A 27,220-nucleotide genomic window follows, 5' to 3' on the forward strand; every position below is an offset into this window, starting at 1 on the left:
AAGAAGATGCTTCTTCCCCCTCCCTGAATAGGAAATGTTAATTGAGCTAAGCTAAATTGCTGCTACACTGGCTCACTGCTCATAGTGTCATTTAAGAAACAAACAGTATCCTCATAGGCCAGTGACCTTTGTAAATTAGCTTGAGCCCTGAGATCTGCAAATCTCCCTTCTGAATTAGCATTTGGAAGTTAGGGCCTTCCTTCAAAAATTGATTTATAACGTAGCAAAGTAATACAATTGAGAAGCATGGATATAAATTCAGTGAGGTACAAAACATCAGTGAGATGGAAAGACTGAACACCATAGCAGCTCTGGGGTGATAACATTTCCAGACACAGTAGTAACTAAATATCTTCTTTCTTGTGTTCTTAGGTTTTCTCTCTGCTGAGTTTATTAACTGCTCTGTGCTCTTGGCCTGGAGGTTCTACCTGCTGTTAAAAGGTGCCCAGGCTTGGGGTGTCAGCCACACTTCCAGGAGCATCAGCTGGGGCTTTGTGGCCAGCACTGGTACTGGAAAAGCTCATTCAGTGGCACAGGATTTGAGATACCATGGTTAAATAGGTGCACAATAACTGCACACACCAGGATGTCTCAGTTCTAAATGTGAATAGGGTATTCAGGTGTGTGGAGGAAGCAGAACAGTCCTAGTTACACAGTGAAAAAACCCCAAACCACATCAAACTGCCCACTTGGGCTATGATATTGGACACTTCCCACATATGAAACCAACACTCAGCTGCTGAAGTATTTTGGTGAGCACCAAGGGTCACATTAAACATTCTTCTGAGGGAGGTTATTTTAGGCTGCAGTGCCTTACATTCCTCATATACTGCATCAAATACTTCTAAGTCTGAATATTGATTATGTTATATTGAAAAAACACCCTAGAATATATTGCAGGATGAAAAAAGATTTGGGTTAAGAGTCTCTGTAGTCTAAGTCTGTTTGTCAGCCTTGGCTAAAGAAAAATTCTTCAAAGATTTTCATTTTTTAGAAAATGCTTGTTATTAATGGGGATTCCATACTAAAATACAGCAATTTTGAAAAAATATTTAGAAATACCAAGATTCAGTACTTTCTGATTTGACACATTTAGGTTTTGCTTTGAAATACCTTTTAGTTTTAAATATTACAATTAAATTACAAGTCGAGTTGAAATATTTGATTTTATGGAAACATTTTCAAAGAGTCTTCTGGGACATTTCAAAATTATCTCTGAATATAAACACCATTTTGAATTAGGAAAAATAATAATGAAAAGCTTTAAGGGAGCCAGGTGTTCTTTCTAGTCCCCTTTAAGACAGAGCTGTTTTTGGTGACTGGAGTGTTTTGGCCTCTGGTTCAATTCTACCAAAGACAAAAGCAAATTCTGCTGTTGAGATAACAAGTATGTAACAGTGAACAAAAACTAGGTACCAAGAAGAGTGAAATGTCACATCCACAGGAGGAGAAAAGCTGGCCCTGTGTAAGTGGCAGTTTCTTGTTTGGGGAAGCTGCCAGGCTGTTCTCCTGAGCTGATCCATCATGGAGATGTAATGCCTTCTGAGAGGAGGAGTGATAGGCTGGCTGAACTCGAGATTAAAAAAGGAATTTGATGGGAGCAGGGAGAATGCTCTGATTATCTTTTCCTTTGGCACAGATGCACATCTCCCACTGTGGTGTTTAAAGGTCAGCCACACCAGGCAGAGGCAGAGAGATTTAATAGAAGTGGAGGCGATGATGAAGTGAACTTTATGTTCTTCGTCCCTTCTCTCAGCACATGAATGCACCTTTGTCTCTGTCCCTTGATCTAATAACACTGGCTTAGATCTGCTGATACATAAATGTGACACTTTGGCCTGTGGCCTCATTCTTGCCAGTGTGTTTTTCAGTTTTGCCTGCACTGCAATATGACAGGGCTGGCTGCTGGGACTGCAAACAAGGGACAGTAACAAGCAGCACACATATTTAAGTGCATCAGGGCTGTGATGTGTTGATACAGAGCAGCAGAGGCATGCTCAAAAAACAAGTTTGCTAGTTAGTGCAAAGATTTACAGTGCAGAAAATGCACATCTATTGAAGGTGAATTCTCCTTAAGAGAGCATTTTAAAAAATAAGTTAAAAGCTGTAAAGGAGAAAAACCCTTGAGTTATAAAAATGCATATTGTTTCTATTTCTATAAGGAAATGGAGGTTTTATATATACATAGATTAAAAATTACTTTTTGTTTAATGCTATTAGAATTGCAATGCCCTTTTGGCAAACAATATGGAAGAACTTACATATGGTACAATGAAACGTTTTCAGCATTTGCAGTTCATTTCCAAAATGTTTGCAGAATGAGGACAGTGGAAATAATAGTAAGTTCCTGGTAACCAAAGGTAATATTGACAATAAATTAATAAGCATGCTCAAGAAAAGGCTTCATTTCTCCTAAAGGGCAAAACACAGCCACTGGCTCTTGAACTAAAGCTGTGTCTGCTTCTTGTAGAAATCAGCTCTGCCAAAGTCAGTGTTAGCATGGAATCTGCAAAAACTAACAGGTTTGTTGATTATTTTCTATGCAAACAGCAAATATTTCTCTTTAAGTACCGTGGGAAGACTCTCACACTTCAGTCTGTTTTATTGGCGTTCATCTAAAAAATGATAGCTCTTTTTTACCACAGTATGTCAAATTTAAATATAGTGACCCAGAAAATTGGGTTGAGAGCAACTTTCCATAGGTGTGGAAGATGCAACAAAAACATCCTAAACAAATAATTTCCCTTTTGTGCTTTCCTAAGTAACAGCCTGTGACAGCTGTTACTTTTACCTCTGAACATCCAGTACTTAAGGACTGCATTCTTTTACCTTACTCAGCTTCTACTTGGAGCTAAGGTCCATGGAAATAAAACTGCTTGAACTCTGAAAACCAACAATCCCCCTGATTTGATATCCAATATACACTTGCATAGTTTCCTGTCAGATAGCAGCTTAATCTCAAATGGATTTAACAATCCTTTAATTTTGCCTTATATATCAAAGTACTGCATGTACAAAGTCCTGTCAATTGGGAGATTGTGATTTCTTTCTACCACCTTCAAAGACAATTGGGAATTGAGTATTCTCAGCACTATTCCTATTTCTATCAGTTTTAATCCCAGACTGGCAAACACAAAATAAAAATAACATTTTAATCCTTCATTGCCTCTTTTTTTAATATTGATTTTACTGAGCTATTGGAAAACAAAACTACTTCTGACAATGGCAGCACTTCAAAACTGCACGTGCAGAGGTCAAACTGACAGATTACTGGAACATCTTTATTAACTTTCAGAATATCAGAAGAGAGAAGACTCTTTTATCATTCTCCTTTGGAGTATAATCAGAAGACAAGAAGCATGAATCCTATTAAGTGGAAGTTTTTAGTTTCAGGCTGTTCAGTGCTAAGGGTTTTCATCCCCAGATGTAAGATCCAAGTCAAGGGCTTGTCATTTTTTTGCTGTTGCTTTTGCTCTTACTGTTCTTCTTTAACCCATAATGTCCTTTGAGTGGTGTGATCATTTATGTCAGAATAGCAGTTGAAGACTGTAAGCTGTAGAATATATCCCTGTATATATTTTTGTGGTACAGTTTGTGTGTCAGTCATGCACAGCAGCTGTCCTGAGGATCCAGGTCCCTTGGCACAGGGGCATCTGCAGGTACAGAGCTCCAGTGTGGCTTTCTGCTTCAGAGAGCATCCAGCTGTGCAGCACTTGGCATATGGAGGTGTGGATGCAGAACAGTGGTCAGCACTTGGGAATAAAATGTATCTGTCAGCAGATTAGGATGTCATTTTTAAAATAAGATAAGCTCTTTTAAGCGTGATCAATATTTAAAAATGGGAAGTGGATTTTTGTTACATTACCATTCTAATTAACCCTCCTCTCTTATCATACATTCTTTCTTTTTTTTTTTTTTACTCTCAGTTAGTAAGCTAATGCTCTGTTTTTGAGACAAAACCCACCTAATTTTAGTGTGCTGATTTCTGTGCATCCTGAGTTTGTGTGACTGGGAATTCCCGTTTGGGCTGCCCTTGTTGCTGTGGGATTTTCCCTTTCAGGAGAGCCCCTGTGCTGCCTCAGGCAGGGCTCAGGTAGCAGCTCACTGGGGACATGTAGGCAGGGGGGTTCCTTTGTTCTCCCTTCCTCATTGTTCACTTAAATCCAAAGAGCTCAGGGGGCCCGTTTGAGTAACCTGACTGCTGACACTGCTAATCGTAGCAAGCCTGTGATTAGCAATAGTAATCTAACCACAAAATAAATTAAAAGGGCACTATCTCATTTTACTTAGAGATACTTTCTTTTCCTGCAGCTGTATAAAAATCCAGATTTGATGTGTGGAACACAGATGCAGTGCTGATGAGCCCAAGAGTCATGTGTAAACCCCAGCTCTCCCATTTCAGTGAGCTGCAGAGTCCCTCAGCAATCTGAGCTGCCTGGCAGGAGGCTGTGAGGGCCCTGGGGCAGCCAGGCCTTGCTCCAGCTGGGTGGGTGCTTGCAGAGAGCCTGCAACAGGCAAAGGTGCTTTACCTAAAGATGGTAATGCATTTGAGGGAGAGCGTTGTGTGGAAGTACTTCTAAAATTAAAGGCAGCCCAGGAATGATGCACAAATCCTTTAAATGCAAAACAATGCATTATGTTCTAGTAGGAGCAGTCTGGCAATAGTAACTGAGAGGTGGTGGGCAGATTGAAGGAGCCTTTAAAGGTGGGTAACTTGTTTCTGGATGTTTTGGAGCTGGTAGATGGATGCTTAATGGAGAGCTAATGTGGTCAAGACAGTGAATTAAGAAAAGTAATTCAATAAAGTTTGGTTAAAGTCAGGCATGTGCTTCCAAGTGTATGTAAGCTTTAAGACTTTGAACCTTGCTGTTTAGAGCCTCAGAGTTCTAGCATTTTGCAGCAAGTCCTGAATTAATAATGCAAGTATTTTTGTACCTCTGTATAATTAATCAAATAAGATTCAACTTTCCTATTACTGATTGAACTTCAGGTGATAAATGGTGACATTTTCATTAATCCTCTTAATCACAGCCTTTATTGCATAAGCGTGTGAAGCAAGGGAACAAAGATAAACAACCCAAAGATTTCTCAGAGTTTCTGTGTTTAGGGGCACATTTCAGCAGCTGGCAATGCCAGGCCCCTGGTGCAGTGTGCTGGGAGCTGCAGGAGCTCAGGGGGAGTGGAGTCCCCAGCAGCACCCCCTGGGTAACATCTGTGGTGGGGCTGTACAGAGAGCTGCACACGTGCACTGGCACTGACTCCTTGCCTCTTATTACTGCAGAAACCAAACCTAGCAGTTCCTCAGAGTATTAGAAATTGTGATAATTGTGATTCCATTATATCCCCAGAAGTCTCATCATTTTGATACATTGATCTGTAATGAGCCAGTCAGCTGTAACAGAATAATTCCAAAGGTGCCAAAAAAAGCACTCATCATCTAAATATTAACATCATTTTACTCAAGCTTGTGCTTCTCAAATACCAAACAAGTCTCTCTGTCATTTGTTGGGGTTTGCTGGTTTGTTTTTATTTAACCCCTTGGAATATGAATGCTGTGACAGTTGTTAAAGGAGGAGGTTTACTCTGCATGGTTTAAACTGAAAGAGGGCAGGTCTAATTTAAGTAGGAGGAAGAAATTCTTCCCTGTGGGGGTGGTGATGGCCCAGGTTGCCCAGAGAAGTTTCCCCATCCCTGAAGTGCTCAAGACCAGGCTGGGCAGGGCTTGGAGCAGCCTTGCTGATGTGAGGTGTCCCTGCCCATGGCAGGGGGTGTGATCCCTTTCAACCCAAAGCATTCTGTGATTTGTGAGTATTTTCCTGATGATTGGGCCACAACCTGGCTTGCTCAATTTAACCACTGCTCTAGGAGTCTTTCTGGTTATTTTACCACTGGCAAATGGCTTTTGAACCAGTATTTTTCTGCCACTGCCTGGGTGATGCTTTTTACAAGACTGTACTTTATAACATGAATTTCTAGATATATTCAAATGACTGATAAATATCTTTGTTCTGAAATGCAGTTTGTACACAATACCTAGAGGAGCTATGTCATATCTTGTATTTGAGACAAGAAATCAAAAAGTAGGGCAAATTCTTTTATAATACAGGAGTAACAGCATAAATGAAATTAAAAAAAAAAACAAAGAGTGGCTGGGGGAGGAAAAAGTAAGATAATTATCAGAAAACACTGTGGGAAGCCATGGACTAGAATTCCTGATTACAAGGAAGGCAAATGATCATTGTTTATCAGGGAAGTTGGATATGTTTTTGTTTATGACAGCTTGGCTGAGACGAAAGGAATATCCTGCTAGGTATTTCCCTTTGGTTTTCTTCTTCTGCTGCTGAACTTTTTTAAAATAATTTGAACATCCAACTTGAGCAATGTGCAATAATGTCAGTGTAGTTACTGCCAAGGAATCATGGCTTACATTTAAACATCATAGTAATAAATTCCTTTTTCATAGCTGTTAGCCTAGTATTCAAATTACTGAGTTCATGACAATTTTCTAGAAGCTTCTGAAAAGCACAGGCTGGTCCTGCTAGGTGTAAGGAACCTCCTAAGGACAGTCCTAAGGAGTGCAGTCGTGCTTTCCCATTGGAGCTGTCCTCAGTCACTGTCACAGCTGAGGCACCGAGGGGACAGAGGACAGCAGTAGCCATATCCCAGGAACTTCTGTGATGGGAAGTTCACATCAATATATTCTGAGATTTAGCTTAATTAACCAGCAGTCATTTGTAGATTTAAATTCTCCACTTCCTTGCACAGAGGTGTGTTTCCTTTGAAATGAGACTGCTGCAAGTCTTTGTGCTGCTGTTGGACAGGTGTCTGCTGTGCCTGAGCATCGTTTCTCACCAGGGCATCCTTCGCAGTCAATAACAGCCAATTCTTTTGCCTCTTTTCAGAGCCAGTGTTCTGTAAACAAGATAGGATCTCCTAGGAGTTTTTCAGTGAACTTGGTATGATCACATTCCTGCAGTTTGAATTCTGTGCACACACTTTGGGTGAGCCCACACTGATGCTGCAATCTGCGGTTTGCAGTCTGGACAGTTTTCTAAATGAGAATGGGCTGTAGCTTACAAACAGCTTCAAATGTTTTCTTTGTGATCAGCTTCACATTTCCTAGATCAGAGATCACACAGCAAAAATTAGTCAAGGGTTTCTTGTAAAATGTTTTATGAACCTTTATTAACAGAAGCAGAGACTTCCACTGCCACAGAAACATTTTATATAAGTACAACGTTTGTTCCATATAAACTACAGGAGCTGTGAGCTTGTGTCCAGCTCCACTGGCAATTGGAATTGGCTGTCTATACATGGCTTTCATGGCACCATTTACAAAGAGGAGAATAAAAAACTAATAAACCTGAGAGAATTACTGATTCATTTAAGGGATTAAGGAAGGGTGAAAATGGATGAGAGGACTAATTACATTTTTACAAGAGATTTGAAACGTAGGCTACAGTGAATGCACAGGAACATACTGTAATGCACTAATGAAGTAATGGAATGCATCAGAATGCACCACACACACACACACACACACACACACACACACACACACACACAGAGGCACAGCCCTGAGTTTTCTGCCTTATCACCTACTTCGAGTTGTTCTTTCTGTTCTGAAACCCGGGAGCTTTGCTGGCCTTGCTGCTTTAAAGACTAACTTCGTGCAGCATAAGTTCTGAAACAGCAATCTGTGTTATAAATGAGAAGCTTGACTAGGCCAATGTTCAAGCAGCAATCAATTTATTAATTAATATGGTAAAGTGTGAGCAATACAGGGCTGGGTACAGTGGGGGAAGTTTTCCCTCCAACTGCACACCCATAGTTGGGGCTTACAGGTATTTATAGGGGTACTCATCAGCTTTCTCAGCAGTTTCTATTCCCAATTTTTACTCATCAGCAGTTTCTATTCCCAATTTTTACGTCACAATTCTGTACACTATTGTGATTTAGTTTTCCTCTGGATGTACATCCCAAAAGGAGTATCCCCAGATGGTGGTGGTCTGGTTTCTGAAAGAAAAAAGACAAATCCCACCTGGTGAAGTCCAGCTCTCCAGATGTGTGTCCACCTTTTAATTACAAGGACTATAAATCTTATAACAGTGATGTCCAGCTTCCCTTGGTCAAACCTTGAGTTGATGTTCATCTTCCTTTCTCAATCTGCATGTTTCCTTTTTATAAATTCTAAAGCTATAGTTTCAAAAGATCCTTATTACAAGCAATATTCTAAAATTATACTTCAAAAGGTTATTATGGCAAAACTCTTTAAGGCTTACAAGCAGAAAGTTCCTGTCACAAAGCAACATCCTCAACACTTTAATTCAAATGCTCCTAAATCAACTCAAGACTTATAAAGGTTAATTGCAAAAAAAAAAAGGATAGGTTCAAAGGCCTTCTTCCATGCTTTACTTTCCTCAGTTATTATTAGAATTTGTCTTTATAACTATCCCATGGTTGGTCTCCACACATACCACAATCACAAATACACACATTGCCTGTGTGTACCTGACATGAAACACGGCTTTGTATTTCACACCTGTGAGGCAACAGCAGCAGACAATGTATTTGGAGGTTTTTCTCTCTTACAGGATTTTCAGTGCCAGTTCTTGGGGACAGAATTGGCCCTGTTGAGGTGGAGGGTGCAGCTCAGCAGTGCAGAGGGACAGACAGACAGACAGACAGACTGCCCACTCTGGGCTGTTCGGGGCACTGCTGGGCCTTAGCTTTTATTCATTATCCTTGAGTTTGAAGCTGTCTGGGATGGATTGTTACACTAATCCTCTGCTTATCCCTTTTCCAAGTCCTGCTGAGTGGAAGCAGGACAACAATTCACTAAAGCTCTTTTCCAAAGTTTGGAGGGAGATTCCAAGAGTACTGCAAGAGAGAATTCACCTCTGAGAAGCTTTGGGAGTGGGATTGGTTTTCGTTCTGAAAAGCTGCTGCTTTAAAATAATTCTTTAAACACACGTGATGTGTTCTTGTGTGAAGTGGGAGGGCCTGGTGGTTCTTTACTAGATAAGCTGCCTTAGGCTCTGACTTGCTTTCTTAAGTAAATTTCTTCTTTTAAACTAGGAGATGGACTTGTACTTGCTCTGGGAAGGCTTTCAGAGTGCTGGGTTACAGATATTGCCACTGGCAGAATATTGAAGGCTGGATGACCTTTACTTTTTTCATTTGTTTCCTTTTTTTCTGGAATATTTGACTAACAAGTAATAAGAAAACATATAAGGATATATCCATGTGTATGTCTGAATCTTGCCTGTGCTTTACAGACAAAAAAGACCTGAAATTTTGAGTATTCTATTGGTAGTGAGACACAGGTCACAGCCAACAGCCATAGGCAGTATCTGATTTACTGGAGTCTGTGGCTAGCTTGCCAGAGCATAATACAAATACAGTATTTGTTCTTGGATGTACCTAGAGCTCAGAGTCTAGAGAGGGAATCCTTACCTGAATTCTTCAAATGTAACTGTGACCTAAAGCAGTGGGAGAGAGCTTAGTGGGGCTCTGCATCAGGCCTGACACCTTTATTGAAAAGGAAATGGATTCTGGAATTTTCCTGGGCAGAATTCTCACTTGCATGTGTGCTGTGTTTGTCTCACAGTGTGTGTATTATCTATTTGCATCTTGGTTGAAGCCCAATTCATAAAGGCACTACTCTAGATGAACTTGTATGAGATAAGATTTGTCTGAGCACATGGAACTAGAAATAAACCAGTTGCAGTTATGTCACTAGGAAAAAACCCAACCCTACAACAAAACTCAACAATCCAGTCCATGGGTATTTATATATGCTTTATTAATCACACCAGCAGAATATTGGGCATGCTTGGTAGGAAACAGCTGAAGTTACATAATACTCTGAGGAGTTTGAGCCATCCTGAGCAGTGGCTGGTCACACCTGCAGGGGCAGTGATAAGCCTCAGGTGTAGCATGTTCAGCTAATTTTGTCAAAGCAGCAGTGGGTCAGGCAGCAGTGCAGTACTGCCCAATTCAGCTCTGCAGAAAGTGGGAGGAGATGGAGACAGGTAAGATGAAGAACAGTGCAAAAGAACTGAAAGGAGAGTGAGGAAGCTTACAGTTGCCTACTGTAGTTAAGTTAGCAGACTCAAGAGTCTTTCTGAAAAAAGAGAAGCTGGAAAGCTAAAGGAGGCAGGGAAAGCAGCACCATCCATGTTAAATGCCTGTTTGAGCAGGGTTTGTAAGTTTTTCTCCACAAAAGTAAAAGCTAATAAAAGGTAAGAGTGTAACTTTCGACCTGAGGTATAACTATTTGACTTGATCTGGAAAGAAATTAAGTTTTATGGTAGAAAATGGATTGGAGAACAAGCAACATTTTGATACTACTTTATTGCCCACTGGAGGTAAGTTTTAAGTCCACAGGAATGTGTTTTTTCACTATAAACAAATACTGTAGTCTGTGTAAGTTTTATTAAGCCCATAAAAATGCACATAGTAATCATAAATGCATATAAAATGCAGCAATGACTGCAAGACATACATACATCAGTGTAGCCTTTTCCTTGAAAAAGTATAGAATCATTATTTAATGTTGACCTTTGTAGTTTTTTTATGGCTCTTTTTGGTATGAACAGTCATTTTCCTCAAAAGACTTCTTAAAGCCTCATGAATAAAGCTAGTGGTGGAAACTGGGAGCACATAACAAACCCGTAGAAGATACTTCTGTGTAACACAAAATTAGAAGCAGAAAATACATAAGTACATTTTATCCTTTATGGTTTAGCAGTTGTAATCAGTTTACGCTGTATGTAATTTATATTGAAAGCTGTATTGACTGCTGTAATGCTGGAATTGAAATGTTATTCCTGAGCTCAGTGTCCAGTTGCTCTCCTACAAATGAAATATCATCTGAATTGTGATTATTCAGGATTAACCTCTACCTCAATGGGTTGATCACTGGGCTGGTTTTGTGTCCATTTGTGCCTTTTGAACTCCTTGCCAGTGCCAGGGAGAATGTTACACATGTGGAAGGGACACTGTGTCTGGTTAGTGTTCCTTAGTGTGTATGAGAAATACTCTTGCTTGCTTTTGTGGAAAACCAGTAAGTTTTCCTGATATTTACTCTGTGTTAAAAAAGGAGGTAAAAATGATAGAATCAGTACTCAAAACTTCCTAAAAACTGTGTTTGAAGCTTTGTGACACACAAGTTCATTTTTTGTGAAATCTGAAGCATGCTGGTTTTTATTTTGGTAACACTTCCCAGTATGGTACTAAGAATTTCCGTAGGGTTGTCAGTGGGAGGGAATGGGTTGGATCAGAGGGTTCTTCACACTAGGCTAAAAAAAAATCCAAGAACAGACTTGGGGCTTACCCTGAAGGACCTGGGTCACCTCAGGCTAGGCAGAGCTTTGGGAGCTCCTTCCTCAGTGAAACAGTTTCTTGACAAGAGGTGTTTAATTAAAACCAGGAAATCTTCACCAAGAAGAGGAAACAAACTTTTATGGAATTAATTACTTAGTTATCCTTAGTGATTTACAGTAAAAGTGCTTTGGGACTTCGGGTAAAATAGTGAAAAGAATCTGAGCTTCTACTGGTGGAGCAGAAGGGATCACATCTAGAGAACATGCTGCTTCATTTTGTACAATTTATAGAAGAAGAATTTAGCTAGTTAGCAGACAATCTGTTCCTGAGCAAATACTTATTTTTGGGAGTTAATGGAGTGAATTTGACTGAAAAAAATCCTTGGGGGTACATCTAATTCTTGCTGTGCAGTGTGGACAATATATCAGCAAAGCTGTTCTCAACTGCAAATGGAACAGGTGGTGAGGCAGTGCAGTGATCATTTACTCCTCTACTGCTTAAAATCTCACTTTTGCATTTGACTTTCCATTTTGTTCTCAACCTGGAGTTAAGTCTGAACCAGGACTCATTCCTGAACCCTGTTTTGCATCCTTAGATCATGGCTGGAACATCTCTCCCAAGGATTTCTGTCCCATCTCTCCCAAGGATTTCTGTCCCTTTCCAGCAGAATGAACTTAAGAGCCCTCACAGGGAAGAGAAAATCTTACTTTGCACTGAGCTTCCACTTGCCCTGAGGCTCTTAAGGGATATTTTGTCCACAGGAAGGATGTTAGGCTGTCTCTGTTTCTTTCAGCAATAGACAGCTCCAGGTAGTTGGCTGTTAAGAATTACCACACCTGGTAATTCTGGTAATTCACCTTAATTCACACCTGGAAACCCACTAGAGGTATTTGGTGGCTCTCCAGAGTGTTTTGCCTAAATGTGTTTTCTGTTTTGCATAAATACCCAGTGCAAATCTGAGGGTGGATGAAGCTTGAGCCTTCATCTTCACTTAAAGCCATCATCCTCTGCCTGGGGAGAGAACATTGGGGATCCACAGTGTGAATGCACTTGTGTGAGCATAGGCAAGGGAAAAAGTCTTCCAGCCCAAGGAAGTTTGGACAACAGATGAACTTGTTCATGTGTAATGTCTCTCTCATGGCCTTTATGTGCATCTTTGCCTTTCAGTTTGGTAAAGAGTAGGAACTGAAGAAATCTGGACAAGCATTTTCCAGAGTTGTGCTCTCTCCTCGATGCACCAGCCCCATGTAATGTATAAATCAAGGAGAGCAACATGATTTGTTGAATTCTTTTTTAACAGAGTCAATCTGCAATACCCAAATCTTACTGTTCAGCAGTTTCTAGCCTTAAAAGTTGTTGGGTCATGATATTGTAAAGAGAGGAACCCCCTCCCCAACACCAAAAGGTAAACACTCACCCAATAGAAAAAGCACCAGTTAAGAAGTTGTTTAATAACTACAGGAATAAAAGAAATGTTCATTGGCATTTCTTCTGTGTAGAGATAATGGGCCTCAAAAAATGCACTCTTTGGTGCCTTCAGAATCTAAAAATCCATCCAGCTAAGGAAATATTTTATCTACTGCCAATGCTGCACATACATGCTCAGTTCAAAGTCTTATTTTCCCACTGCACCTTAATTAGTGTATTAATTGATGTTGCTAAACCTCATCAAGGATGGTTTGTTCTCTGTTTGTTATGTTTTCAAGGAAAAGCTCTATAACTGCTTTCTTAGAGTCTTTAAAATGTCTGGAGAAAATGATAATTTTTTTTTCTTTGGTAGAGTTGTGATTTCAATCAGACCAGCCTACAAGAAAGCTTTTTATTTGTCCTGACAAACTTTGCTCTTCAGAAGGACAATTATTTTCTGACTGAGAGCAATCTTGGATTTTCATTTTGCAGTTTTGTTTTTGAAGTTGCAGTGTACTTGGGTTTGCAGTCCCCTAGGGGAAGCTGGTTTCTTCCAGAGAATACAAAAGAAATGTGATGTATTTGTGTAGTTTATACTGCTTAGGGGAGAGACTGTGGTGTAATGAAGATTTCTCAGGTTGCAAAAACCTTCTGAGCTGTGTGTGATAGATGACAGTAAGGTCTTATCCGAGCTAGGGCTTGATTTTTTCTTATAGACTCTAGACATTTACTATTGCTGAGCAGCTTGCCCTCCTTATTAGCAACATTACAGCCTCAAAAGAGACTTGAGGTTCACACATCCCTTGCTCCTGCTTGGAAAAATTACACACAGGTGTTTTCCTGCTTCCATGTGGTTTATTTGAATTATTGTGGTTTGGATTGGTGTTAGGAAATCTCTTCAGGAGCTGCTGAGGGAGGTACCAACAGTGAATGTGCTGATGGCTGAGACCATGTTAGTGACCTCAGGAGTCTGAATTGTCTTTGGGTGGAATAGCTGTGAGCCTCACCACCTACTGCTGAGACTGACTGAAAGCCCTTCTACTTATGCATAAGGTACATGTGGACAAGTGCTGCTTCAGTGCCAGGAGAAGAAAATTCTACCCATTTTCTCATGGAAACAGAAGCCTTATCAACATTGCTCAAAATGAAAGGCAAAGGTCTAAATTTGCTGCTGGCAATGCACTGTAGTATGAATTCCAAATACTCATCCAAAATACACACGTGTTTATTCCAAAGTAGCCAATGCTACTTTGTTTCACATAATAGATATTTTTAAGACACCTTATGTAATTATTACAGACCTCTGTTTGCTGCTGTAAAATGGCCTAGTGTGAATTCCAAGTGCTTATGCCCTGCCCTGGGTTTGCTGCTTGTGCTTTGAGAATACTGTTCTGGAATGGGCCATGAGCAAGGAATGCTGAGGGCTGAAGGATCAGAAAGTTGTTCCTCTTTATATTAAAAAAAAACTTTTACTGCTGTTGACTTCAAATAAAAAGAATACTTGTGCAGTAAGAGCTCCTTCCCAGCCTGAGCATGCTTTGCCAGAGAAGAGCCACACTTTTACCCTTCTAATCTCCCACATGATTGGTAACACAGAACTTGTCCCCAGTGCTGTTGTGTTGCACCAGATGGTTTCAAGTTCATTCTCACATTTTGAACAGGGCTTGGAGTACATGATCTCTGGGAACCTTTCACCCTAATTTGTTATTCTGTGACTGTGACACAATTTACATCAAGGACTGTATTTGTACTGAAATGCTGGAGCCAGTGTAACTAGGAATCAGGATAAAAAGTTGCTGTGAACTGTCTGTGTCTGCCTTGCTCATCATGACAGGGACAAAACTGCTCAGAGCAGTTCCTCACTGATAAACAGGAGCTCCATATTGCACACGTTTGTTTTGGATTCCAAGAAATGAAAGTCAAGTTTTTCTTGAAACTGCCAAATGAATTTGAAAAACCTGGTTACCTTATGGTAAAGGGAAAAAAGAAATAAAGCTGCTGAGAGTTTTTGTCCTGGTGGAATGGCTGGCATTGCCTTTTTATTTTACCCTTGAAATGTTGCTGCTTTAGACATAGAAGAGTTCTTTAAATCAATAATGTTTGCACTGAGTCCTTTAGAGTGCTTTATTTTACTTAGTGGTGTAGGAACAAAGTGTGAGTGAACACAGATTGAAGTTAGGGCTACACAAGCACCTCAGAGACTGAGGCAAAGGAATTAAAATACTGAAGCCAGTATGAATTAATTGTTGGGAGCAGTAGTGAAAACTTCTGACGTGCACTCCAAAGAAAAACAACTAATTTTATTTCTTTTTTTGGAGGGGAGGGAATAGCATCTTTTAGGGCTGTATTGTAATGATACAAAGTCATCTGTGGGTAGTTTAAGTTGAAGAGTCAGGAAGGAAAGCATAGAATCAAACCCATTTTTTCAGGTACTGCATAAATAACCAACCTATGGCAGTTTACTCCAAATAAAAGAGAATACAGTGTTAGTGCATTGATGAAAACCAGATTTCTTCAGTCTTAACCACTTTTTTAATGTGGAAAGATAATATATCACATGGGTAGGGAACCATTGGTATTGCCCTTGGAATACCAGGGGAAGTTGTACCAAGTATTTTTGTGTAGGCGCAGGTGTACATGGGAGGCCGTGCATTCCAAATCCCATCCCCTTCAGAAAGTGATTCTTAATCTCTTCTGAATTTTCATTAGGAAAAGTAATTTATTTGTCTATGCACTGACTAATGTATTTTAAATACTTCTATTAATTAAGTAAGAATAATAAAAGCCTTTGGTGTGGTAGATTATTCTTGAACTAGTAGCGATGGTGTCCCAAAATGTTGATAAAGGAAGATTTGCTTTTATTTCATGGCAGCTGAACTGTAGAAGTTGTTGTATGAGTTTTGGGTGACTCCAAAATGACTGTGGCTATGTTGATATTTCAGCACTGCAGAGCTCTGGCTCTCTGGCACTGTTTGATCTGCATTAACATTATAACATACTTTCTTCTTCATCCATTTAAACTTGTGGAGCATTGTGGATGAGATTTTCACTTTAAAGAAAGCTGTATCTCCATGGTGTATGTTATAATAGAAGATGGATTTGTTCTTTCACACATTTCAAGTTTCCATATACCTTGTCACTGTTGGTTGCACTGTATATGCTGTATGATATGATCATTTCAGTTGAAAACCATACCACTAAAAAAAAAAATTGTTGATAGCTCAGGGCAGAAATTATTTTGTATTTAATTACAACAAGATAAATTTTATTTGAGCTTTAAGGTCTTAAAAGTAAGTTTAAAGGACTGTGTAAAAGCTGGTTATGGTTTGAAGGGCTCTGAAAAATTAATGGTCAAGATCACAGGCAATCTGCTGAAACCTTAGGCTCTTCCTTTGAAATTTCCTCCTATTTTCCAAACACCACTCTGCAGCTGTTACCTGCTGAGCCTAAATTGGGGTGAGGTGCTAAGATTTCTCATCACTGTCACCTCCTTCCTCAGCTCTTTTTCCCTCCTGCAGTGTTTCCCTGTTCAAAAACATTCTTTGACAAAATATTTCTCCCCCCAACTGAAGGCTTTCTAGCAGAGATGTTTTTTGGCAGGTTTGAAGTGTGAGCAGGAGTACTTGCTCACAAGGCTGATTGCTAATTGAAGTCTGTTTATTTTATTTCAGGTTGCTAATCTTGCTTGTTCATTGTCAACAAATGAAGATGGAACGAAAATTGTCCAAATGGCAGCAAACCACATTGAGACTCTGTGCCCACAGGTAGGAGCTGTTCCCTTCATTCCCACTGTCACAAACACTAGGGTGCTGTCACACAGGGCAGATGTTTCCTTGTGTTCCTTTTGTCACATTCCACTTACACAGCTCAGCGCAGCGAATGGAGACCAAATGATCAATGCAAACACTCAGGCAATCTGTGGTTAACATAGAAATGGTTAATAGTCTGTACTGGCTGGGGGTTCTTAAAAACTGCAGTTGCAAAAATATGCTGCTCTGTTGCTGAAACACCTGATTGAATGAGCAATTTCATGAGTAACATGAAAAATTTGGCATAATTTACTCTGAAATAGTACCTATTTTGGCCTTCAACTTGAAAGACTCACCACTTGTTTTGGTTTTTGTGCAACAGTAAAGTATGAATTCTTCTGATTATCACCAATTTAAAGACTTGAACTTTCATCTTAAGGAAGTGAATGGGAAAAAACACAGCTACAGATACACTTTTTCTAAGATATTAAGTACCAAAAAATGTGTTCACTTTGTCATGTTCAGAGTTACAGAGATATAAAAATTTCAGCATAGATCTTTTAGAGCAAAGATTTCACTGATTCCTGTGAATCTGGTCTGTGTTCATTTCAAGATCATTAGTTCTTTGAAGAACACTGTAGTTTACACAGTGGCATAAGTATTCTTACCCTTTTGTGGTAATGTAGTTGAAATAAAAGTTGAAGAGCAAATATTAATATGTTCAACAGCAAGCTTGAGAAGTACATTTTATGCCTGTTGAATAAATGCAGGTCTTGGAGAAATGAAAAATTTCTGTCAAGGAAGTATGATGTTCTGAAAATGTCACAAACCAGTGTTTTCTCTTGAATAATTCAGTTTCAATGTCTGTTTTTAAAACTTGAAGAGTTCTGTGTTTCAGATCTCACTGGTATGTGATTTAATGTGTTCCTGGATTTGTAAGAAGGCTTCTTCCAGCTTCTTTGTTTCTCCAGGGGTCAGGTGCACTTTTATAATGGATTATTATGTATCCCAATACAGCTTTTTAATTGAAATTGAAACCTCCATATCTGATACCAGAAACTCTTCAAATCTAATTTTGACTAAAATATTGATTTTTCTTCATTTAAGTTTCTGGGCTTTTAATTTCATGTGCTAAAATGAAAGTTTCTTGGGTTTATTTCTTTTCCTTTGTTTAACCTCAAGGTAAACTGGGGTGAATTAGTTGATGATTATAGATCTGACTAAAAAGAGAACGTGGAAAATACAGAAATGATATTACAGCTAATGGCATGTTCATTGTGCAGGATTTGCTGCTTTCTTAGATAAGGACCATGACCTGTGAAAGCAATTTGCTTTTTACCTAGGTAAGAAATAGCAGATTAAGGCTCCTGCATTTTTTTCAGTACACCAGATTATGCCATATCATTTAAAAACTTTCCATAGGGAAAATAATTATGTCTTCATTTCCCTGTGAGGCATATCAGTTAGAGTTCAGAGTGGGGAAATTCACATGCAGAGCTCCCCAATGCTCTTAAATCTTCAGAGTGAAAGGAAAGGTATTTTGTGTGCTTTACAAAATATTTATTAAAGGAAAGCATGGTGTGGATTGAAATCTGATATAGCAGAAATAAAAGAGCCTCCTGACCCCAAATGCCCCAAAAAGTACCAACCAAAAAACCTCCTGGCAATTACAGAAAACACTTGGGAGTTTGCAGAAAACCCCTTTCCTATAAACAACCTTTGAGAAAAGCAGGAAAACACAGAGTGCTTGCAGGTTGTTTATAATAACAAGTGATCATTGTTCATCTTCAACTCCCTAAAGTCTCATAGGCCAATTCTGGGAAAACTTATCTGGTTTTCTTGCTCTCTGACCAGGCTGTCACATCCACAAACCTTTTTTTGTTTTGTCAAGTGAAATTATTAGCAAATATTTTGACTGTTCAACAAATGAAATAAGCTGGGCATTTATATTGGAGCCAATGCAAAACACATAATGATCCTGGAATGTTATGAATGTTTTATGAGAAATTAATTTAGTGTTAAATCAGTAATAATAATAAAAAATGAACAGCTGGTTGCATATGATTTGGTGAAGAATTATTTCTGTTCCTATAACTCACTTTTGGCTGGGAGAATTGGGTGTTGTCAGGTAAGTAAGATCTCCAGTGTCACTTGTGTTGGGAATCCATGTTACTGTCCTGGTGTGTCAGCAGAACCTTGACTTCACCTGAGAGCATGGGAAAGAATGGGAAGGGAAAGAACCAACAGAAGCTAACAAGCTTTTGTTTTTAAAAGCAAGGCTATAAATCTGTAGAGCTGTTTTGCTAATACCCATTTTGGGTTTGTTACTCCTGTGCTTCCCTTCAGTGGTGTGTTTGGGGAAGACTGGGGTTGCTCTAAGAATACTTGGTAGTAATGGTAAACCTGTTAACACAGAGAGGGAGAACTATCCTGTGGGAAACCAGAGAATAGCAGATGAGAATCTGGTTTCTCTATCCAAATTCTTCATAGGTTTTTACATTTTTATGGTCTGATCAGCTTTCAAATCCTGAGCTGCTGCTTTTGAGAAGAATGTCCTTGAGCCTACAACTGGAACAGTTGTGTCCAAGTGGAGATCAGAGGTGGGTGGTCTTAAGGCAACAGCTAAGATGATCTTCTGTGTGTCAGAGGGCTCTGCCTGGAGCCTTTTTATTAGCATGAAGATCCCTGGGGAGTTGTAAGGAGCAGGGAGTTTGGGATATTTTAGAAGAGCTGTATCTGAAACAGTGAATTTTAGGCTCACTTCCTTTGAAAGGGAACTCTCATTGGAGCTTGCTGCTAGTTACCAGAGGGGTACAGGGTAATTACTGGAACATCATGAAAGGAAGGAAAATGCAAGAAAAACACACAAATGTTCATGGTTTAGCTTAATCTTCAGATGGTGATAAAAAATTCTTGAAAGTCATTTGATCCTATGGAAAATTTTACCAGATATTTTAAAGAAGAGGTGTAAGCACTGGTATAAGCAGAACCTTGGATCTTAGTATTTTGGTGAGCTCTGTTTTTCTCTGAATTATTGAGAGATAGATAGAAACCATCTGGTTATAAAGTGAGGTGAGAAGCAATTCTATGTAACTAATGAAAAGTGTGTAACACTTGGCACAGTTGTGAAGGATTCAGCTGTGATTTTGAATGCCATCTTTTCTTGCTGCTTAGAACTCAATATGCTGCTAGGAGCTTTTAATACTGCCTGCTCTGTGATAAAGCAGTGTGTAGCAGCGTGGTGTTTAGGTGGTGGGTGCTTGTCGAGCCCCACGTTGGGCGCCAAAGCTTTGTCCTGGTTTAGGGCAAATTTGTTAAAGAATCTGCAAAGGAGGGCCCCTCCAGAAAGCAAAACCCACACGGCCCCTCCCCCCAACCGGTTCGGGGAAAAAATTCCTTGGAGAGAGGTGGAAAGAACCTGTTTATTTGACAGACACAGCACCCCCCAGCACACAAAATGAACAATACCCGATGACACCGCTCTGAGAAAGATGGCAAAATCAGAAAGTCTCTTTTGGGGGTGGTTGCTCTGTTCTCAGTCCCTCCGGCGCTGGGGCAGCTGCTGCAGCCGAACCTTCGGTGTTCCCGGGTCCCAGTCCGGAGCAGGTTCGAGATGGTCACAGGAACAGGAGAGGAGAAACAGTCCAGGAAGCAATGTGGACTGTTTAGCTAGAACTAGCTAATAAGCAGAGGCGAAAGCAGAGCAGAAGCAAGAGCAGAAAAAGAGAGCAAGCAAAAGCAAGAAGAAAAACAGCTCTATGTACCGCTCGTCTCTGTGTCCCTGATAAGAGAAACCCAAACAAAACTTCCACTCTTCAGTGCCGGTCTTAAAGGCACAGAACAGATGAATGGGGATACAAGAATCATAACGTCACCCCAGGACATTGCTGCTACCCAATCCCCAATGAGCATCTCCTGTGGAAAATGCTTGGGTGAGCTTCTCTTTCAGCCTAGGTGGGGACTCCTTGGTGTGTCCTTCCAGGGTGAGGCCCTGGGGGGTTTCCCTGAGGGGTTCAAAGGATTCTGCACCGGTAAATATAGAAGGTGATTTTATTGCTATGGTGGTTTGGTAAATAAGTCACTGTGGCAGTTCAGGTAACAGGGAGAGAGGTACTGGAGTAAGGAAGATGCTGAGCTGATCAGTGGGAATATATTTATACACATGTTTACAGACCATTGAAATACTGATCTGACAGCTGTCTTGAGCATTTTGTATTTGGCTTGTCCAGCATAATTCATCTGTTTCTTCAATGCCAATGTGACATCTGGAACTGACTGCTGTATTTTGGTATTATAGAGCTGTTTCCCTATTGACACGTGTACCTGCAGTGAGAAGGGCAAAAACCACCAAGCCTTGCAAGAAACCAGCCCCTGCAGCCTTCCTTTCTTTGAATTTCAATTTCAGCCCTGTTGTAGTGATGCTTTCTTTCCTGTCTTGCTAGCAGAGAATATTAAGCCTGTCATGTGTCTTTCAGAGTCATGTGAAACCATCTGCATTTATCAGTGAATTCAGAAATACCACAGAACCAAGAGTTGGGGGATTGAGGGTTTTTTTGGAGAGAGTGTGTGTGTGCAGAAGGGATGCAGGCAAAGCATCCATTCCAGTGCAGCAGCCACTTGCATTCTCTGCTCTGCCAAGTGCAGCCATGGCCTCCAGTTTGGTGCAAAGTGTCGTGGAAGCTTTCACAGATCCAGCTTGAGAAGCTCTACTTCCCAAGCAGGGCTTGTGTGCTCTTTGCTTGCTTTCTTAGAAAATGCTTGTGGCTTTGTTATGCTTTGTAAGTTTTGATCAAGCTTTCATGGGAATGTCCTATAATTTTTTTTCTCGAAATTAAATATTGTGGTTTTTTTCTGTTATGAAAATGGATGGAGGAATTCAGCTCTTCCTTTGAGAAGAGCTGAAGAATTCTTTCCATGGATTTACACTTACATTGTTTTGCCTTTTTTTTTGTTGGTACAGACAAATGGATATTATTTCCTTCTGTGTAATTTTCTAGGAAATAGGTAATAGCAAACATGAAAATTCTTGCTCACAAAAGTGCGACTTGCTAGCTGATCAGTGGGCAGGACTTTTGATGTGTTGCATTTTTCAGGTATTGGAGTTCAAGTATGTATTTTATGATGCTGTGGATTTTTGAAACTAGTAGTTTGCATTTCCTGTATATTTACTCTTTCATGAGAGAAAAATCAATCATCCATTTTTTATTTGCTCTGGTACATTAAATAGTGGGGAGCATTGAAGAAGATTTTTTCTTAGCTTCATAAAGACTCTTCACCAACATGGCTTTAATAACCACAGTTTCATCTTGCTTGAACCATCTTTCTGGTATCTCTTTTTATCTGTATTAATACAATTTCCTTCAGATACAGGGCAGAAGTAATGGGGGAGAACATGGTAAATCAGTGAGTTCTCTACCATCTGCTTAAAAGGCAGAGAACAGATGTTAATATCCAACAGTATTGGACTTCTTAGGTATCACCTCCAGCCTTTCAGTGGAGAATTAAATTAAATGTATTGTGCCTTAGTAGTGCTATTTCTGGAAGGAAGGTAAGTCTGGTGAAATGATGCTTTTCATGTAGGTTTTCATGTAGGTTTTCATGTAGGCACAGTACTTTATGCTTCTGTACACATAGATGCTTGTTTTGGCTTGAACTTCTCTAATAAACAGTTTGAAAGGGGGGAACCTCTCCCCTAGTGTTACTCTTGGGTTCCCCTGAAAGTCTCATGCTGGCTGTGACTGCCTGGCTCACTTATGGTAGTACTTGGAGAGAGAATAATTAACTACAAAATGCCTTGGGGTTGTTTTCAGTCTTAGCTTTCATCTTCCAACATCTGTTGAGTTAGACTAGAGTCCTCAACAAATTCTCACCTTGTAATATTAAACAAAAATACAAACCCTGAGTAGCCTCAGCTTCTGCAGCAATACAGAAGCTGTCCTGTTTTATCCTCTTCTTGCCTCACCTGCAGTCAGTGTACATAAGACATGAGACTGATTGAGATGTTAAAGTTGCTGGAGGGCATTTGCTATATTGCACCATAGTGCTATGAATGTTTTATAAACAATTTGTTTTTCCCTTTGCCTTTAAAACTTGAAAGTGTTTTTCCTAGAAAGGTATTTTTTTTAATCTCCTCAACTTCATCCTTTTTTTGTGGATTTATAAGTTAGAGATGCTACATTTTGTTGGTGACAGTTCTACAGCAAAATGCTAGGAAGGGAAAGAATGGCAATAAAGTATCATTATTAGAGACTTCTTGTGGTGTAGAACCTACTGAGTCTGGGGAGCAGGGTAGGGAAGCTTAGAGCAGTACAAGACAGCAGAACAATACCACTGTTAAGAGATGGAGTCTTACATGGTTTTTGGAGAGAGGTATGGGCAGCAATAAAGAGCCAAAAATGTAAGTGGCTGTAGCATGCAGTAATAGAGAGGTGTAAATAGCACAGGCTGACAAGGGAGTTCATTGCTCTTGTTGAAATAAGGAGCTAAAATCACTAATCCATGAATCCGTCTGACATGGCTTTTTTGGGGGCAATGTGCATCTCTGTTACCAGCATCACATCTACCTGGAGATGTTTTCCAGCTGGAGCACTGGCAGTGTGAGGGGGATTCTTGTGTCACCCTGCAGTCACCAGGGGATGCAGATGAGGAACAGATGGGAGCACTGAGCTGGCAGGCTCTTGGGGCAGTGGGTGAGCTGCACATGAGTCTGGTGGAGCTGCACTGGTGCCAGGATGGGCTGTGTGCTCCAAGTCCTTGTGTGCCTCTGTCCCAGGGGCTGCAGCTGCTGAACAAGCCTTCTGGAGATGGCTGCTGCCTTCTGCATCAGCTTGACAGCACAGGCACTGCAATTCATTTGGATTCCCTGCACGCTATTCCCTTCCCTTTGTGCAGGGTCAGACTTCAGTGCTTTGGGGAAACTGTGGCACAGCTCTGAGGGAGGATGTTAAAGGACTTGTGGATGTGGTCCTGCCTGGGCCAGGCTGACCCCAGCACTCCCTTGCAGCCACTGCCATTCCATCCATTGTGCAATCCACCCCCATACCTTCAAATATCCTATCCAAAACATTCCCTGGGTCACTTACAGACACTGTATACAGAAAGGCAGGAATAGGAATGTTTATTCTCCTTATTTGAGTTTCAGTACTGCAAAACAAAGCAAAAGTAACTGAAATTATGGTTCCATGCAAATCAGACACCTGAAATCTGGCCTACAAAAACAGCCCAACGTGTTTGGGGATCTGCTGTCTGCTACACTTGTCAGGTCAGGTGAAGTAAGTTCTGGATGGAAAGTGCTGTAGGATGCACTTAAGAATCAGTCTGTAAGTGTTCAGCCTATTCTGATGTCTGTCTCCAAAAAATAGAGTGACTATCCGCCCAAATGTAAATGCTGACCTGCAGAGGGGTGAAAGGGCAAATCTTAAAAATATTGGTTGGTTCATGTCTCTCAGCTTCCACGATTTTAAACAAAGCTTTTAAATGGTTTTACAGGAATGTAATCAAATTCAAGGCAATGGATGACTACCCTTCTTGTGTTTTCATGATTTTTGAGTGCAAACTACAATGCTATAATGTCATTAAATGGGGCAAAGAGAGGTAATGTGGTCTGCAAGGGGATTTTCTGTGTTCCATTTTACATTCATATTTGCAAAAATATCTAGCAATTTTACTGCCTGCTTTACTAAATTCCTAATTAAAAGTAATTGGGAAAAGTCACAGCAGCTTTGAAAGTAATAGTAAAATACAGCAGCAGTTGGTTTCCTTCCTGTATCTGTTAGATGATTGTGCATTCCTGTTAACAAGGAGGCAGAGTCTTAATTTGCTACTCTGAGTTAGAAAAGCTTTTTTTATGTCATAAAGCTTTTGCTACTATTGCAAACAGTAATTTCAGGTGTTGTTTACCAAACTATTTCCCCCCCCCCATATATCTTTAGGTGATGAATTGATGGGAATTAAATTTCAGTTTTCAGATAAGGTCATGCCATTGTGTGTGTCATGGGGTTGTAGTATTTTCAAGATTATTCTTAGGATTTTGTAGGCTACATAGGCAACTTGATGTGTACTTGTAGATAATTTTGCATTTGCTAAGAGCTCTATAAAAGTCTTTGGTGGTGTTGGTTTTCACACTTTATTTCCCACACGTGCTGGTATTGACATCCTAGCAGGAAGAGATGTGGATGATATGTTTGGCTAGGATGCCATAACCTTACTCTGGATTTTTGCTGTCCCTTTCTGTAACTTCCTTGAGTATGGAACTGTTATCCCATGTAGCTCTGACAGCCAGGAGCTGCAATGAGACGTGGCCAACAGGATGGTGGTGGTTGTCCTGTGCAGGAGAGTTTGCTGTAATTGACCTCTGACAGGAAGAGGATGGACAGTAGAGAGTTCTGACCACAGGGCTGTAAGCAGAACATCAGAACAAGCACACAGGACATGGGATGTAAAACCAGCAATGGAGCCCTGTTTGCCTGGGGTTGGCTGAATGTGTGCCTGAAGATGGGAATTCCTTGTTTTCCTTTGCTTGCATGCATGGCTTCAAGTGTGGCTCTTAATTGCTGGCTGTGGTTAAACCACCAGCACTCAATGTTCTTACTTAATGCAAGCAGGCCCTTCCCATTGCTGGTCCTGCTCTAAGTGAAGACAAACATCACCTGAGTGTTGTTCTGGCACTAATCCTGCTGGAGGAAGGATGTGCTCTGCATGGGCTGTTGGCTTATTTGTCTGTTCACAGTTGTGTTGTGTTGAACTGGGAGAGAGTGCAGGTGTACAAAAAGGGATTACAAGTGACCTCACCTCTGATAAGTCACAGCTGTACTAATTACCAAAGAAGAAGAACAGCCTTGCTCTTGTTGGGTTGAAGCTGTGACTAAAAAAAGATACATGTGATAAAAGGGGTGGTTTGGCTGGTCAAGGAGGGCCTGGAGGAATTACACCTTGAGGAGGTAGAGGAGCCCTGAGGAAGAAGGAATGATCCAGAGCAACACAAAGAAGAAGGAAACAAGGAAGAGAGCTGCTGCAAAAGCTCTGCTGGGAGGTCAGGCTGGATCTGATAGACTCAGAGCCTGCTGTGGAGCCTGCAGTCATAGTGGAGCTAGGTAAAAGCCTGTGGTCAGAGACAGCAAGGAAATGCTTGCAGTCACATTCCAACAGGAAATAGCCAGCAGTCTGAGTCTGCCAGAAAAGCCAACAGCAGGAGTGTGCTGTAGTCAGAGTCAGATGGCTAGGCTGTAGAGAAGAATAAACCAGGACCCTTTTCACATTGTTAAATGAGAATCTGTGTCTTGGCTCATTTCTACCCCTAATGAGAGGTCTGCCACAGCAGGAGAGCAGCAGCTCAGGAAGATTGGGGTGTTTGTGGCCTGCAGCAAGGAAAGCCTTAGCAAGGTCCTTGAAGCCACAGTGGGGGCCAGGAGCATGGAGTGAGGCCTTGGGAGGACAGGAAAAACCTCCAGGACCACAAAGGACATGATAGTGTTTGCTGCTGTTTAGATTTGGACTGTGGCAGAAACAGGTGAAGAACTGGAGTTTGTGTGACTGTGTGAGTGACATGGAATACACTTAAGGATGCCTGTGCATCCCACTTTGTCACCAGCCTGCTTCTACCTGTTCTTTCCAGAGGCACATTATAGATTTCCAACTTCCATATCCCTGTCTCTGTGTAACTCTCCTAAAGCTTTCTGCTTTCTGTCTGTTCAGTAACTTGTTTTTGTGTGAGGTTGAAGGCTTGCTGTTGGCTTCAGCTCAGACCATACCATAGCTTATAGATGTTATAGGAAATGAAGGGCATTGGCATTTAAATAATTACTAAAGAAGAGTTTTGTTTGTAATGATGATGGTTTTGTTAGAAATCCCAAGAGGGAAGGAGGAACTAATTAATACTAATGTAGCAGGTTGTTTGTATTTTCCTGTGCTGGTTTGGTTGGGATTTTGTATAATGTACTTTAAAATGTACATGAAGCAATAGTTGTGTCATACATGTTGAGCTGTACTGCTGTCCTTCCCCCCTGCCAGTTTATAAATGTAATCCATGTGTGTGTTCATCTTAACAAATATTCAAGAACTGTAGCTGTAGTGTAGTTACAGTGCAATTGTTCCAGTTTCATTACAGTTTTATTTCATCTCTCTCAAGTTTGGCACATCCCATAAGGACCTTTCTGTTTTCTATGCATTACATTATAAATTGGACTAAAGATTTACTTGGGTATAAAATCCAATAAACAGAAGGTTAATGATAAAAGCTTCAGTTTTATACTGCAATTTTAGCGTGCAGCTAATTTGATTGATAATTATGGGGATTGTATTTAGACACAGGGGCATTTTATGCTGAACACCTTTTGAGATCAAGTCCTTAGACTGTGTAATTCCCAGAGAGTTTTCCCTCTGCCTGCCTGTGCTGGGGAGCTGTGCCACAGCTCTGGGAGTGTGATGTGTGCATGGCTTGTCCCAGCTTGATCAGCAAACCCAGCTGTGCCCAGGGGAAAGGAGTTTTATCCCAATGGAGCTGGTGCTGCTGGTGTGCTCTGATAGAGCATTTACACAGCCTAAGAAAACACAGAAGGGGTTTACATCTCTGAAAAGCTTTGCTGCATGAAGAGGCTTGGAACACAAAGGTAAATACACTTACAGTGAACTGCAGGTAGCTGATCTCTGGATTTCAGTAGAGCACTGCTGAAGATAAGACTTCCACTATATTTTGTGTTGTTATTTTATACTCAAAACCATTACAAGCAGAACTCAGA

At 40.5% G+C, this 27,220-nt stretch overlaps 1 protein-coding gene across 5 annotated transcripts in view; it reads left to right on the top strand.

The window, feature by feature from the left end:
• CTNNA3 (catenin alpha 3) overlaps positions 1 to 27,220 on the top strand; it is a 421,206-nt gene that overhangs the window by 263,836 nt on the left and 130,150 nt on the right. The window contains exons 10-11 of one of the 5 annotated variants that reach the window (XM_064716470.1): positions 16,407 to 16,499; positions 18,975 to 19,084. In XM_064716470.1, coding sequence (XP_064572540.1) covers positions 16,407 to 16,499; positions 18,975 to 19,084 — 203 coding nt within the window. Of the gene's footprint in view, positions 1 to 9,981; positions 10,035 to 10,140; positions 10,245 to 16,406; positions 16,500 to 18,974; positions 19,085 to 27,220 lie in introns of those variants that run through there. The other 4 variants (XM_064716471.1, XM_064716472.1, XM_064716469.1 and 1 more) reach the window with 4 other exon arrangements.

Source organism: Zonotrichia leucophrys, chromosome 6 (genome assembly GCF_028769735.1).
Source record: "Zonotrichia leucophrys gambelii isolate GWCS_2022_RI chromosome 6, RI_Zleu_2.0, whole genome shotgun sequence".
NCBI lineage: Eukaryota > Metazoa > Chordata > Aves > Passeriformes > Passerellidae > Zonotrichia > Zonotrichia leucophrys.